The sequence below is a fragment of the Sycon ciliatum genome, chromosome 12 (genome assembly GCF_964019385.1).
Source record: "Sycon ciliatum chromosome 12, ocSycCili1.1, whole genome shotgun sequence".
Classification (NCBI taxonomy): Eukaryota; Metazoa; Porifera; class Calcarea; order Leucosolenida; family Sycettidae; genus Sycon; species Sycon ciliatum.
Genome location: NC_088654.1, coordinates 3,513,972 through 3,530,328, shown reverse-complemented (window position 1 = coordinate 3,530,328; position 16,357 = coordinate 3,513,972). Strand labels below are relative to the sequence as shown.

The following is a 16,357-nucleotide window of genomic DNA, read 5'->3' as shown; positions in this document are numbered from 1 at the left end:
GGGAATTACATTAGAATACGTGGAATTCATCTCCGATATCAATGTCAAATCCGTTCTCTTCCCTGTATGTGCCCGCAGCTTCCTGCCGTCATGCCCCCCAACCTGGAGCCACGGTTCGTAAGCAGCATTCACTCCACGCCGATGCACGTACGCTTCTTCTCTGCGTCGAACGACTGGCCGTGGCCTCTGGGCTTTTTTCCCCTGCTCCAGTCGTACGCCATGGACAATCTCGCCGAGCTCACGCAGGATAGGACAGCTGAGCAGCCACATAGCTACACAGAGGCACTGAGTTGGAACTGTGGACAACACAAGCGCGCCGATGTGCGACATGCTAGGCCAGGTAGGGATTATGTTTGTGTGTGTGTGTGTGTATGTGTGTGTGTGTGTGTGTGTGTGTGTGTGTGTGTGTGTGTGTGCGTGCGTGTGCGCGTGTGTGCGTGTGTACCGTCACAAGTGCTCAGCTGTACGGTCCTTACCTGTTGCCCAGGAGCCTGGGGCCCGTCACTGTGGAGTTTGTGACCGCTGGTTTCAAAGCGCTGGTGGTTTTGCAGTTCATCGTTGTGTGGAGCGTCAGACATCGGACGATATACCAGCTGTTCCAACGAGATGCAGCCTGAATTTGGACTGCTGCCACCACCATTGCTCGACTTGTGATCGCTGCATGAAGAGTCAGGCTGGTTTTAACCGCCATAATTGTACTCGAGGCAAACGACTGGGAAAGGACCAGAGGACTAATCTGCCCATCCAATGCAGCCTATGTAGCGAACGATTTTCCCGCCCGCAGGACCTTACCCGCCACCGGAGACAGAAGCATTGCGTGTAGAATGGTCCCCTTTCACCTCAATTATTCTTCTTGTTTCTTTTCCTTTCTCGCTGTTGTCTCCCGCTTCTGGGAGCGACGTGGCCATTTTGTGGCAGTTGTACATAGTAGTAGTAGTAGTAGTAGTAGTAGTAGTAGTAGTAGTAGTAGTAGTAGTGTGTGTGTGTGCGCGCGTGCGCGTGCGCATGTGTGTGTGTGAGAGAAGCCGCGGTGGCTTGGTCCGACATGTGTGTGCCTTGACGGTGGATGCCACAGTGCCACCTGGAGCTACCGGAACGTCGGCACCGGCGGAGGGATGTTGTGCCGCGCATTGTGACAGGTGTGGTCGCTGCTTTCGCGGTGTCCGGGGACGGGGCAGGCATCGCTGTTCAAGGGTGGCCCATAGACCAACAGCAGAGGAGCGCTCAACCTTCCAGCACGCGTGCATATGCGGCAAGCGGATGCGACTACCCGTGCACCTGGAGCGTCATCGGGCGTCGTGCCCTCTCTCTCTCTCTCTCTCTCTCTCTCTCTCTCTCTCTCTCTCTCTCTCTCTCTCTCTTCTCAAGTTTCCCAGTGATGGGATCACGTGACCCTTTTGCGGCAGTGACTCTACAGGACAGGACAGGTGTGTGTGTGTGTGTGTGTGTGTGTGTGTGTGTGTGTGTGTGTGTGTGTGTGTGGTGGTGGTGGTGGGGGGGGGGGGGGGGGGGTGGATGGGTGATGTTGAGTCACCGACATGTCTGTTCAGGGAACAAATGGTAAGATGTGTGTATGGGGGCAAAGACGACATATACGGAAAGAGGATGCGAGGATGGTTGGTGGTCGTTTTCTGTTGTGGGTGTCAGGGTACATGTATAATTATTATTCCGTGTCCGTGCAAGTGATGTTGCTGTTGAGTGATTCCTTTCAGTCATTGCTGTCCCGTGGACGACATCGTGCCACCAGTGTTCTGTTTGAGATGCAGTAATGACAGTTCATACACCATGTTAAATGTCATGCCACGTTGTAGGCTCGCTCGCCTCTTTTGCTAGCTTATCTCGCCGCTCTCCACCATGGTCAACATAGTGATAAATTTCACCCCGGTGATGCATTCTTTTCTTCCGATTATCATATTCTTTCCTTCTGTCTTTCTTTTTCTTCTCTTGCCATGGCTGGCTGACACCCCCTCCTTTGCATTGGCTTCTGCCATTGGACGGTGAAATAAAACAAATAAAAAACCTGTAGCTAACGACCACCCGTTGGGGCCAGAAAAAGTGGTCTTTAGTGGCAGGTGGTCCTTAGTGGCAGGTGGTCTTTAGTGGCAGGTGGTCCTTAGTTAGAGATTTACTGTACAGTGCAGCCAGCTGTGCATTTCTATGTCTGGGCTCTGCTTCAGGAGCGTCACGTAATCTCTCCCGGAACCGGTACTCGCAAGACTTTGAGCTGTCCCGTCGTCATCGCCTCACTCTCTGGACTGGAGGCATAGCCGGCTGGGTGGATGACCAGCTGATCTTCAGCGTCTTTCAGAAGTCGACGGTGAAGGGTGCGTTCCCCCAGGTGCCGCAGCTCAGCAACGTCGGCACACTGTGTGTGGCTGTGCCAGGTACAGGGCAAACAGGTGAGTCCACCACGTTCACTTCACTTCTGTGGAAAATAATATCCAGCGGATCTTGGGTGGGGGTTTAGGGGTACAGCCGTTACGTTACTGCGATATTCTTAGTAGTAGTAGTAGTAGTAGTAGTATTCTTTTATTCCCGTAGCTATGCAGAAGACGTTACTTCAGTAACGTCTGGCGCTAGCCAGGGTCCACACAGCTTTAATTTGGTATTTGTGTGTTTGTGTCACGCCTGGCGCTATCCCGTATCTGTCCCGTACCGTACCGTACCATCAAACACAGCTGGCCACATACAGCTGGCCGCAATACTCAAATAGGGCTTTCAAACGCAAGATCATAACGTGAAGCAACTTGGAAGAATGGGTATGAATGCGAAGTGTATGGGGGAATGCATGTAGGGCGATAGTGCGGGTTCGAATCCCAGGATATGCCTGGAAAAAATAGGAGAATTGAAAAATTTATAACATCCCTATGCTTTTTTTTGCCATCATCAAGGCGGTGGACGGTGTCGTATTACCCTTGATCGTACCTGTCCCGTACCGTACCGTACCATCAAAGACGGCTGGCCACAATGCATATTCAAATAGGGCTTTCAAATGCAAGATCATAACGTGAAGCAACTTGGAAGAATTAGTATGTATGCGAAGTGTATCGGGGGATGCATGCAGGGCGTGCGGTAGTGCGGGTTCGAATCCTAGGTTATGTCTTAAAAATTAAGGAATTTTTTAAAGAATTTATAACATCCCTATGCTTTTTTTGTCTAGGTCATCAAGGCAAAAAAGCATAGCGTAGGGCCCTGAGCTTCCAAGCTCTCTCGTTTTCCATCGGAAGCCTCAACAGTGATGAACACAACTCTTAAGAGGGCCGATAACAGAGTAGAGGGTGTGGGGTGAAAAAATAATAACAAGAGATGTTTAAACTAAACTAAACTGATACTTGAAGTTGATTGTTCCAACTAGGAACACACGCTTCTTGCCGAACTTGACACTTGACTGACTCACGACTGCCATCCAGAGATTCTAAGTTCGTAAACTGATACTTGTTAGGGAATTAGAGGCCACGTGCCACCTACTGCTCTTTTCTCTCCGAAACTCAACACTTGCAAGCCAGATATGAAAGAAAGAAAAAATCACCAGTCACACCACGACGGGGGAAAAGAGCAGTAGGTGGCATGTGGCCTCTAATTTCCTAACACTTTGAAATTCTCCATGAAGTCCAAATTTGAAATTGCAGTTTAAACTGATACTCGGAACAATAAAGCAGCAGTATGCAGCAAACACAGGTAAACAATACAAGCGATGCAGATCAATGAGGTCGTTTGCTGAAAAGAAGATCAAAATACTTCTGAAAAGACGCTGGTCTCGATATACCTTAAATTGCATGTGCTGGATTGGGTCACTTTTCAGTGAGCCATTGAAAGATCACCCTGTATCCTCTTTTCTGCCTATAATAATAATAATGAGTGTACCCACACTGCTTTGTAGACCTTCAGGCGATGTAAGGGTTTCCCCTGTCGCATTCAAAATTCAATTGACCTAATGCTGAAAAGGACAGGAGACGCCACGGATAACGGGAGAGTAGACTAGCGAATGAGTACCGTCGTTTTCCAGAGTATACAAGCCTTATAGGCGATTCAGACTACGGCCAACTATGACCACGTTTCTACGACTCAGACGTATTTCATCAGGGATTGTGCATAAATCATTTGAATCACGACTGCATCACCATGGAAACTCAAGTTTACACGTGGTTTTGGCCGTAGTCTGAATGCGCGTCTATAAGTGGAGTATAAGCCGCACCCAGATTTTTGTCACGGGCTGAAGACATCTACCGTATTCATCACTGTCAATTTCACCATCATAGTCTAAGCTGCACTGACCATTTGGGTGTGAATTACTGGTGTTTAACCCTTTAAGAGCCACCCCATACTTGAATGCGTCGTAAACGACGCATTCAAATGCAAAACTTCAAAAGATCGTAACTCAGTCCAATCTTGCTCAAATCCAGTGATCGAAATATCCAGGGCAAAGAGAAAACTCTCACCTGTCGGGAAAAACAATCCGCGAAGCGCTGCGAGCAACGGTTCCTGAGATAAATCACTCGTAAGTTGAGCCGCGATCGCGGCAATTTCAAAAGCGCGCAGTGCGACTTTAGTATTGAGAATTTTGAGACTTTTCGTCACGCTGGTTTACTCAAATTTGCACGGGTTTCACTGTTGATATTGTCAAGAGTACACAGCGAAAAAATTGGAACTCCACGATCGAGCAAAATGAAATATCTGGAGCGGGACGCAATTGGACGCATTTGGGGCATTTTTCGTACTGTCGCTGCGATCTAGCGCTGGATAGACGGTGTGCTGGCGATCATGATCGACCTCATTCTCTTCCTCTCGCGGAGACCTTTCCAGGAAGCCCTAGATTGTGAGGATTGAGTGAGTAGAACTGAAGCTATGGTCCAAGGAACACGAAAAAATGCAGAATTTTGAAATTTTCCTGTGGCTCTTAAAGGGTTAAAGTGCGGATTATACTCCGGGAAATAGGGTTCTTCTTTCTCTGTTGCGTCATCCCGCGTTTCGAATTCCCATCTCTGTGTGACGTGCAGGTTTGCGGCGTGTAGCTTGCCTCGTCGACATCGTTCTGCTGCTGCTCGACGAGGTGTTTGCTCACGAAGTGTTCCCGTTCCGCGCTGAAGCGCACATGGCCGGTCCTCACCTGGAGCAGTACACGCCGTGTCAGCAGTGTGTTAACGCCGGGGACGTGCAGGCCAACGCAGGCACCCCGTCACAACACAGCAATGGGCACAGCAACAGCAGCAGCAACCAGTGGCATCTCTACTCAGTTACACAAGTCGTACAGGTGAGCTTTATAATCCCTAGTAGAATTCGAATTTCATTGAGACTTTATTTGTAGGATTCTCCAAAAGTAAATGGATACTTATCGGTCGGGGGAGTTTCCTGGAAGGGTGGATTAGACGAAAGTAGAATTCGAATTTCCTGAAGATGGGCCTGGCCCAAAAGGTTTGGAAGAAATTGTAGCCGAGAGACCTTTCTTGGGTAGTGGTGTATGACTGTGTGAAACATGCTTCAAGTTGCCCCGTAAGGTCCTGTTTGTACCTGTTATAACACTGTTGTTGCTGCTTTGGTGTTCTCCCTTGTCCCTGCTGTTCTACCGCTGCCCCAGGCTTGCACACAGAAGTCCTTGCATACTGTGCACATGTGCACTAAGCATAGCTGTAGCTCAGTGCAACTCATGGAGCAGCTTGTTCCCGATCTACTACTGCATGTAAGTGCAATGAGATGGCTGTGCTGCATACAATGGTGGCTGTGCTGCATACAATGATGGCTGTGCTGCATACAATGATGGCTGTGCTGCATACAATGGTGGCTGTGCTGCATACAATGATGGCTGTGCTGCATACAATGGTGGCTGTGCTGCATACAATGATGGCTGTGCTGCATACAATGGTGGCTGTGCATACAATGGTGGCTGTGCATACAATGATGGCTGTGCTGCATACAATGATGGCTGTGCTGCATACAATGGTGGCTGTGCATACAATGATGGCTGTGCTGCATACAATGATGGCTGTGCTGCATACAATGATGGCTGTGCTGCATACAATGATGGCTGTGCTGCATACAATGATGGCTGTGCTGCATACAATGATGGCTGTGCTGCATACAATGATGGCTGTGCTGCATACAATGATGGCTGTGCTGCATACAATGATGGCTGTGCTGCATACAATGATGGCTGTGCTGCATACAATGGTCTTTCAAGGTCAGCTGAGCTGCTCTTGCCCCGCCTCCACTGCTTCGGCTGCCATCGCTATGTGCATCTCTGTGCGTTTTTGCCGGAGTTTGCACCATGATGGTTTGTGGCTATTTTGTAAAAAAGAAAAAAGAAAAGGTAGTATTTCCTTGATAATTGTGTTTGCTAGTCACTGTCTCCAACTTGATGAGCAACAGAGCAACAACGTGGTGGGGTTAGGCAGGATGAAACTTTAAATGTTATTGCTTAGAAAGCGATAGTGCGATCACATGTACCAGGCCCGGCACCAGCTCATGAGGGGTGGTACGGCCCCAGGTCGGCTACTGAGCCGAATATTTCCCCATGCCTAAATCCAGTGGCATGGGCCATGGGAGGATGCATGCTGCATCATATCAGTCTGGTTGTTTCGATTACTCATTCCTCTAGCAACAAAATTAATATACAGAGTATTCCTCACTGGACAAGGAGAGCGGCTAAGAAGGAAAGACTCTAGCGAGGATAGCTTATTGATGCTTTCCCATTATAATGATACCCTGGACATTATGTGGAACCTGGAATTTGGTAAAGTCTGCTGCGGCTATGGTCGTACCGGTCACACCAGTGGTGCCAGCCCTGCATTCTCAATTGAACCTGGGTGTTCCCCCCGGGTTTTCTTTCAGTTTGCAGGGCCTGCATGCATATCGCTGCTCACTTCCCGGAGCCATGCTCTGGCGGTGATTCCGCAGTTGCAACTAGAGATGATCGCCAAAGAGAAAACATTGCGACTCGCAAAGTTCCGTTTTATCCTCTATGTCAATAGTGGAAATCAGATCTAGTAGTGCGGTGATGGCTAATTTTTGCGTAGTGGGTGACCTTTGTACCAAGGTTAAATCAGAAATAGCATGCTATCTCTTTTGTGTGTGTCCATGTATGTGTGTGTTTGTGTGTGTGTGTGTGCGCGCGCGTGCGCGCGTGTGTGTGCGTGTGTGTGCGTGTGTGTGCGTGTTTATGTGTGTGTGTGTGCGTGTTTATGTGTGTGTGTGTGTGTGTGTGTACGTGCGTGCGCGAGCATATACGTATGTTTATGCACGTGCACGCTTGCACCCATGGGTGTTCTTTCGCCTGCCTGTGTACATTACATTACGTTACAGGATGTGGATATTCAATATCGCTTCACCGCCGACGAGATCATCTCCGTTCACGACCACAAGGAGAAAGAAGGCAAGCTCCTTGGTCGCGGTGGTTTTGCAAAGGTCATGGCTGCCTACTGCGAAGACCGGGTGGTGGCATGCAAGCAGTATAATGAAACTCCGGATGTAAGTATGCCGGAATCTGTGAGCTGTAGTTTGTTTGTTTGTTTGTTTGTTTGTTTGTTTGTTTGTTTGTTTGTTTGTTTGTTTGTTTAGCATTGTTTTACTTCACCAGTAGCACAGGCAAAATCTGCCTTCTCACTGGGCGTATTGCCACAGTTCTCGCAAAATGATGAATGTAGTTTTTGGATCCGTATCCTTTCTTTTGGGATACTATGCATAGTCGTCCCGCTGTTTGGTTTCGCGGGTCAAGTCCACTTCAACCGCACACACACACACTGTGATACCAGTCCTGCATAGCAGGTCATGAGCTGTGTATGGCCATACTCACAGATGCAGCAGGGCTGGATGTACCTGCCTAATATGGGACAAGCTGCCTCGCAAAAAGGCGGCAGCATTTTTTCTGCATAGGTGTCATTGTTTTATATACTGTGGTGCCATTGCCATTGCCATTGGTATTTATGTCCCTCTACCATGGTTTAAGTTTGACACCACGGTGGTTAATGTTATTAATGTGGGTGATGCCATGGTGGCTCATGCGAAGCAGAGCCGTTCTGATCTATTCCACTTGTTGCACTGGTTGCAGTTCATACTATGGAGCTTGCAACACAGCTAAGCGTTCTTGTTCTTTGTGTGTGCGTGTGTGCGTATGTGTGTGTGTGTACGTGTGTGTGTGTGTGTGTGTGTGTGTGTGTATGTGTGCGTGTGTGTGTCTGTATGTATCTGCATGTGTGTGTGTGTATGAGCACACGTGTGTGTGTGTGTGTATGTGTGTGTGTGTGTGTGTGTGTGTGTGTGTGTGTGTGTGTGTGTGTGTGTGTGTGTGTGTGTGTGTGTGTGTGTGTGTGTGTGCGGAAGGGTGGGCGTGCCTGACGACTTGCGTGTATGTGAATGTGCATTTGCGTATGTGTGCGTGTGTTTGCATTCGTGTGTGCATGCGTATGCTTGCACTGATGCGTATGTACATACTCAGGTACTGTCCAATTACCGTGATATCCGGCGGGAGATTGAAGTCTTGAACCACTTCTCACTTCACTGCGAAGACCTCAGCTCCGCGAACAGCAGCATTGGCAGCCACAGCACCAGGCGCAGCACCAGCCGCAGCAACACAGGACCACGTGATGAGACGGACAGCATCTTCGACGCCCAGTACGAGCCCCGGCATCCAGCCACCGAGTTCTTCGTCTCCCTGTTTGGCATATGCCTTTCGCCGATGACATTGCTGCTGGAGCTGGCACCGTACGGCTCTCTGAACACTATACTGGAGGAACGCCATCATGAGTTATCACGTCCGTACCTAGCTGTGGTGGCGGCGGAGGTATCGTCAGGTATCCGTGCTCTGCACACCAGCGGTATTGTGAGTCGGGATATCAAGGGCGGTAATGTGCTCGTCTACAGCCTGGAGCTGAGCGACCGGCCGCACGTCAAGCTGACCGACTTTGGTACGTCCATTGTGGTCCCGCAGTCCGGCGTTGCCAAGGTGATCGGCACCAGGAACTACCAGGCGCCGGAGACGCAGCTGGAGTGCAGCGGGGCGCGGTACGGATTCCCGGTGGACGTCTTTGCGTTCGGCCTCTTCTTGTTCGAGCTGATGACGGGCCGGAAAGCGTTCAGCGAGGTTCAGGCGGGCCCGATCATGGCCGCGATACGTGCCGGCAAACGTCCAGACATCAGTGTGGCGCACTGCGGAGCTCACCTGCAGTGCAAGACAGCCATGGCGTGCTGGCAGGAACAGGTGCACCTGCGACCGCAGTCCACCTCGCTGCACGAACACCTCACGCAGCCCGAGTCGCTTCTGATGACCGACTGCGTGCAGTTTGAGCTGGACACGAGCCTGCGCAATGCGTTTGTCATCACGCCACCCAGTGCAGACTTTGGACGTGGCCAGTACCTGATCACGGTGCACCGCGACAGCGTCAACCGAACGCGTATACGCATGGGCCCGATCCGAGGCAGCCAAACCCAGGACGTCCTGGCGTCCACGTACCCAGACCTGCCAGGCAAGCAGATGCACAGGGAGAGTGACCTTGACGTGGAAGGCGGTCGGGCATTGTCGGCATGTATATCCACACTCTCTCGCCGACTCTGGATCGGCACCGACCGTCGCAAACTCGTTGTCGTCGACTACTCCACGTTCCCGCTGAGCTGTGACGATGATGGTATAACCGTGCCGGGGAAACCCCTCAGCATGGCTGCCAGCGTGTCACAGATCTTCGTCGCCCTCGACAACGGCCTCCTGGCCATGTTCCCGCGCGATCGGCGTCGCAGCGATGAGGGTCGTCGTCATGGCTACCGTGCTCTGCGCCTTGACGACTGCCCGCTGGTGGCGTTGTGCATCGTGCATGACTCACGCCTATGGTGCCTGTCACAGCGCGGGGACGTACACATTCTGTCCGTGAGTCGTCGCAATGAGAAGGAGGTGCAGCTATCGATGCCCTTGGAGGAGGCGAGCTCCGTGCGTGGTCTGACGCTGTGCCACGCAGCGTATCATGGACTAGTGTGGGTGGCCTACCGTGATAGCTTTCACCTGGTCGCATGGCTAGACTCCACATCGCGGTTCAGTGCCAATGACGCATCCGCCAGCCGGCCAGCACCTACCAATGGAGGTACTGAGGACAGTGGCTGCCAGTCACCCGCCCTGATCGTTGACATGTCGGGGGAATGGCGGCATATCGTACCACAAGCTCAGCCCCTACTACCGCAGAACATCGAACTGGACGAGAATGTACTGCGTGTCCGCTCCCTCGTAGTGGAAGGTGATGTGATGTGGGTCGGTACAAGCGTTGGCATTGTGCTACTCTATCGACTGAAGCAAGCAGAGCGAGTCGTATTGACCCGCACCAGCACTTTTCATCGGCGCCGCGATCCTCGCGATCTCAGCAGCCAAGACTCGTCGGAGCAGAATGAGCTGCGTCACCAGCAGCCCGAGTTCCTTGGCTGGCTGTACACGCACAGCGGCCCGACATCGCAGCTGATGGCAACGGACCTGAGCTCCACGGGTGGCTTCTCCGGCCGCGTGGTCATGTCCTGCGGTACGGGTTGCCCGCTCTTCGATCAGAGTGGATGCTTTGCGCTGTCCCAGGGCAGAGCCAAGCAGCGTACGCGCAGGCAGAGATTCCAGGGTATATTCACGGCCTCGTCGCAAGCTCACGATAGCGTGGACGCACGGCCGACTTCGGCGGAGGTGATGCTTGGCGCTAGCGCACACGGCACGCTAGGAGACCTGTTTGGAGTTGGAGACGACGAAACGGATAGTGATGCAGGCTCGGACGCCGCTGCTATGCCTGTCTCCGTGGAGGCAGCGGAAGACTTCGCCGAGCAGCTCCGCATTGGTGGCAATGGTGGTGGTGGCGGCAGCAGCAGCAGCGTTGCCAGTGGTTACTCGCATCCAACCCGGTCACCACGAGGTCACCGGGAACATACCCGGCCTATCACCCATGCGCCCGTCGCCATGGGCGCGTCTTCGCGGCACTCCGGTGCCCTATCCCCTGGCGGCAAGCCACCCGGGACGGACAGGCCCCCCGCCAGTCCCGGGCGCGAGAGGGAGAGCGGGAGCGCGCAAGGCAGCAAGTCTCCAGCAATCACCGTTGCCAGGGCGTTTGCCGTAGATGTTCCTGCCGGGCCTGTTGCCACGACTACCGTCTCAACGGCACTTAGCACAAGTGTGATAAACACTGGAATAACGTTTCCACCGGACAGGAGTATCGGCATGTATGATATTGAGCCGGTGAACACCAGCCACACCACGCCCAACGCTGACGACTACATCGGCGACGCCATTGAGGGTGTTGTCATTGCCGGCTTGCCAGGCTCTGGTGGTGTGGCCGCCGCAATGGCTGCAGATCTCGCGCTGCTCGCAGCGTCGTCGCAGACTTCCAGCGGTGACGGCCATGATGAGGTTGATGGAGCTCAGAGCCAAGCAAGGCTCACCACACCTGCGGTGGTGTCCACCGTGCACACCATCCCGGGAGATTCTCAGTTGTTGCCTGTTGCCTCTGAGATACCGTCGGACATGCCATCACCATCGCAACCCATCTTGGACGGCAATGAAGTCAATGAACAACCAGTGAGAGCTCAGACTGATGAACCACCAACGCAGGATGTTGGCAACATCGCCCCTGAGGAAACTTCCCTTGTTTTGTCCCGTGAGGCGGCGGCGTGTTCCGACCACCGGGAGATTGTAGTTGGCGGCGCATTGTGCAACAACACCGCTGACACCGTTGCTGAAGCTACGCACGACAGTTCCTCAGTGCCTGCGGATCATCCCCTGGATGGTGTATCCATAGCAACAGGAGTCCCCCGCGGCACACATCAACCAGCGCCGGCACAGCGGGAAGGAGAAACGTCGACTGACGGCCAAGCCACGGCGGCGGAATGCACGACCAACACTGTCTCATGTTTAGCTAGTGATGACTCTAACTGCAGGCAAGCAGGTGATAGAGATAGTGTGGACGGGAACATCACGTGCATAGAGCAACCTGTGCCAACATCATCAGACAGAGAGCCATCGGAATTCACAACACCAACGCGGCCAAGTCCAAGAACTGATTGCCCGGAAGAAAGCCGAGTAGCCGAGATCTCCTCATCAACAGCCACCCAGCCGACACACGTCACATCACCAGCCGACGCCCGTGATCTTGTTGCCGGGGGTAGCGGCGACGTTGACGGCACTACCACACGCCTTAGGTCCATTGACGGAGTTGTACATCGTGATGAACTACAACACGGCAGTACAGCTGAGACCCCATCTACTGGGCAATCCGCTTCACGACTCCTGCCAGGACAGGGAACACATGCGCTACAAGCTGTCAACGAACACAGCTCAACTGACGGTCATGTCTCTGCTCGCGACCGGGAGTCCTCGTCTCATGGTCGCCGTTTGAGCAGCAGCACTACCTGCAGCTCGTCCTACTCATCGTCGCTTCTCACGCACAAGCCAAAACCGGGTCTGCTGCCATTGGCCGATGTGGAGAGCACTGCACCGCATGCGCAGGGGATTCCCCAGCCGACTCACTCAGCATTGATCTCGCCAACGTCACCAGCTGAGGAGAATCAGTCACGCCAGGCGTCACGCGATGCGGAGCGTCATCGGCCCGTCACAGCTTCTCGCGCAATACCCACCACACCGTCGCCACCATCGTCGCGGATACGGCGGCACGACTCTGGAGGTTCGTCCATGTCTACTTCCCGCCACCAGTCCAGTACTGCATCACGTGCCGACGTGGAAGACGACGGCTTCATTCTCGTCAAATACCCCACTGTTCCACCGGGTGGGGGTGAGGAGCCACATCAAGATGCAGCGGCAGCCAGCGCTGGGAAGTTGAGTTTGTTTGACCGTCTGCGCGGTGCAAAGTCTCCAGCAACGAACCAGTCGTTAGCTGTGCACGGAGGGAGCACATCAGCGCACAGACGCTCTCCATCGCCGGGTGTAGACAGCAGCAGCACTGCACATTCCGGCGACGACAATGGCCCGTTTCCCACACCCATGGATTCACTAGATCAAGATTTCTCGGCTACCGTCAGCGAAGACGCGGCCGAGAAGTTTGTTCTCCTTCAGGATTTAGAGCCGGTCGTTGTTTTCTGGGAGGCGTGCAATGCGGACACAATGGAGAAGTTATTTGCTGCTTCCCAGCGGTGTCATAAGCCGTTTGGTAACTGTCGGCGTCGCCGTGCAGCATAACATCCATCCAGAGCAGGCCGGTTGGCGATGATGTTGCGTGTACCAAACGATCTCGTGACATGGTGGTCGGAGTGAGAAATACGATTCGCTTTTCACGCCCGACCTAGCGATAACACGTGCGCGAGTCCGAGATGGCTATGCTTAGCAGCTGAACTGACTGCTTGGCTGGTCATGCACGCTACATATCTTCACAGATTTTTCTCACTCGCCCGGCCAGAGGCGAATTCTCTACATCGTTATCTGCAATTCAGTTGCCTTCGGATAAATCGTCGCACTACCAGCTGCTGTTTTTCAGGAGCTTCTCGGCCTCAGGCTGACTAATCACGGATAGCCTATGTTTATTCCCGTCACCATAACGCAACTTCCCAGTGCTGGTGAATGAACATTGATTACTTTGCAGCTTATCTGATCTCTTATCTTATCTCGTTATCGCTAGACGAATAGGCAGCGTGGAGGCAAGACCTATATGAGAGCGATGAATAGCGTTATTTAACATTTGATTTCTGATTCTTTCTGATATCACTCATCGCTCATTGTGCCAGTTGGCCAACTTTTCAATGTAACCTTTTCATCTTGTCAGTATTGTACTCCAACATGTGTGCGTTGTGCTGTATGGCAGTGCTGGTAACGCTGGTAACGCCGGCAGCGCTGGAAATGCTTGTAACGCTGGTAACGTTGGCAACGCTGGTAGCGCTTGCAATGCTGGCAACGCTAGCTCTCGGCAGTACGTACAGAACTCCGTTTCAATGATACTGGGCGTTCAGTGGGGAGTCATCTGCTTCCAGTGGGCTTCCTGTTCCAAGGATTTTGTCTGCGCAACTAGGCTGATCCACCGTTCGGGTTGCAACAAGGCATTGTTAGTGAGTACACACATGTCTCAACACCAACTCTATACTGCCTGTACTAGTAATATTGTATTACAATATCATTAGGAATTTGGAGAATTTGACGCCTGTTTGGCTTTGATGATATATATATATATATTTTTGGTATTGATTTATTTGAATTCGGTATCTCAACAGTACATTGTACAACTTGGGAAGATCCGAATGACATAGATACATAAACATAAAAGTGGAGTAGGTGATGTATGTCTGGTGAGCTCTTCTAATTCTACCTCAGACTACCTGCACAAATTTAACTAAGGCTATGGTATTGCCGCACACACTATCCGTTAAAGAGCAACTTGAGACTCGTCACAGAATTTCTGCATTCATTTTTGGAAAATATTTTTCGCTGGAAATCTGCTCCTCGCCTGCATGCACTGCACTGCTCTTGCTTGTTTTTAGAAGCGTTTTACTGCTTGTTTTAGCAGCGTTTTACTGCTTGTTTTAGCAGCGTTTTACTGCTTGTTTTAGCAGCGTTTTACTGCTTGTTTAGCAGCGTTTTACCGCTTGTTTTAGCAGCGTTTTGCTGGCTATTTTGGGTAATACGCGATGCTCACACCTTCATTATGTGACTACTGGAAAGTAAATTTGTGTGGAAAGTGATCATTGCATGTGGAGTTGTGGACCAAGGAGTAGTAAGATTATGACTAGTAATACTACTCCCTGATGTGGACAGTGGAACCGACATGGTCGACATCACGTGACCATAGATGTAGTGGTGATGAATGTCAATGGGCGAGCATCAGATTACCCTCTGTTACTGGTCAACCTAAAGCGTGGATGCGCGTGGTCGATAAGACTCGGGCTAGCTACCGGTGTGATTTGAAGCTCCAGCGCATAGCAGGATTGGATTGCAAGTAGGCATGGCGTATAGTATCATTAATGTTATGATTAGTATGAGAAGGGCACGGCACGTGGGCATATGTGCCCCTCCCCCCCCCCCCCCCCCTAGCGCCTCCTTCCCTCCTCTAGTCTAGACTTTCAACCATTTTTTCTTCAAAATGTGGCATATGCATGTTGGGACAAAAACAATAATCGCAGCTCAGAGCCTGCTGTGAAGACAGAATTGAAAGGTAATGTGCAAAGTGTACTTGCACTTGTAGCACACACCCCCGCCCCCCCCCCCCCCGCCCAGTACAATCATGTACCTCCGCACAAGATGCTTGTTTGGTTGAACGGCTATAAACTTGAAAGCACAACAACAGCAATGACGGCGACAATAGCAACAGCAGCAGCAGCAACACCAACAACAAGACCTTTACTTGGCAAGCAAAACCGCTCACCTCACCACAACCTGCGGCCTAGTCACCACACCCTACTCATCGTCCACCCCACCCTTGCATCAGGCTCTCTCCGGCCCTATTAGTAATACTTCAACTGCAGAGAATGCGTTTTGCCCATAGGGTCACGGTGAGTGGTACGAAATATTCGCTCCATCTCGGGATAGACAATAGGCTTCCAGGCCTCTTCAAATGCAAATATGGACTGGTACATTGTAAGTGGTTTGATTTGGGCTCCAGCCGTACTTCGCAGGGTTGCGCGCTCTCTAGTCGTCTCAGGGGATAGGCCCGAGTCCGAGATCGGCTCCTCGGTCCGTTCTACGTCACCAAGTACTAGTTGGGTCCCCGGGATCCCCGCAGAGTATCCTGGTTTAGCGGGTCGAATGCTTACTCTGTCTAAGCTTTACGCAACAGGATCCACAAGAATCTCTTGCGAAGGAAACTAGCCCCACAAGGTCATGTAAGAAGTACAGGAATGTTGCGAGAGCGATTTACTGCGATGGGCGTTACATCGACCGGACTCTCGGTCACGAAGCGGGTCCCCTCGGAACGATTATAATCCCTAGATGTGAAGCTAAATAGACTTATGGACCGTCGTTGCGATCACAAGAAGCTCCTGGGGACGCGTCAAAGGCCACGAACCCACGCGCAATTTGTCGCAATGCTGTATTCTTGTAAGGTAGAAAATCTGCGAGTTCTTTGTCATCTTCTCACTTCGCTCAAGACGACTCGAGGAAAGGTTGCAACTCGGTGCCTCTCTCGTATTTAATCAAGTTGCGTCCAAGACAACGACTTACTGGTAAGCATTTTTCTTTCCACACTTACGTCTCTGCTGTGCTCTTTGCGGTGCACCCACTTTTGTTCGCAGCTAGCGCAATGCTGCTCCACCCTTCGTTGTCGTTAATTTGTTGTTTTTGTCGCTGATTTCATCACTTAGTTCAGTGGATTATCAAAGCAGCCATGACAGCATAAGTATAATCGGCCCCAATGAAACGGGGGCACTGTGATAATGAAAATTGTTGTTGATCGCGTTCTTATAGGATAAGTACTGGCGT

General features: G+C 51.7%; 1 protein-coding gene across 1 annotated transcript in view; it reads left to right on the top strand.

Moving 5' to 3' along the window:
• Positions 1–14,625, top strand: part of LOC135828349 (uncharacterized) — a 32,653-nt gene extending 18,028 nt beyond the window's left edge. Inside the window, exons 14-19 of the mRNA XM_065340800.1 lie at positions 79–340; positions 2,178–2,399; positions 4,998–5,251; positions 5,576–5,677; positions 7,297–7,461; positions 8,429–14,625. Coding sequence (XP_065196872.1) covers positions 79–340; positions 2,178–2,399; positions 4,998–5,251; positions 5,576–5,677; positions 7,297–7,461; positions 8,429–13,135 — 5,712 coding nt within the window. The 3' untranslated portion in view covers positions 13,136–14,625. The remainder of the gene's footprint in view (positions 1–78; positions 341–2,177; positions 2,400–4,997; positions 5,252–5,575; positions 5,678–7,296; positions 7,462–8,428) is intronic.
• The last annotated feature ends 1,732 nt before the right edge of the window (positions 14,626–16,357 follow it).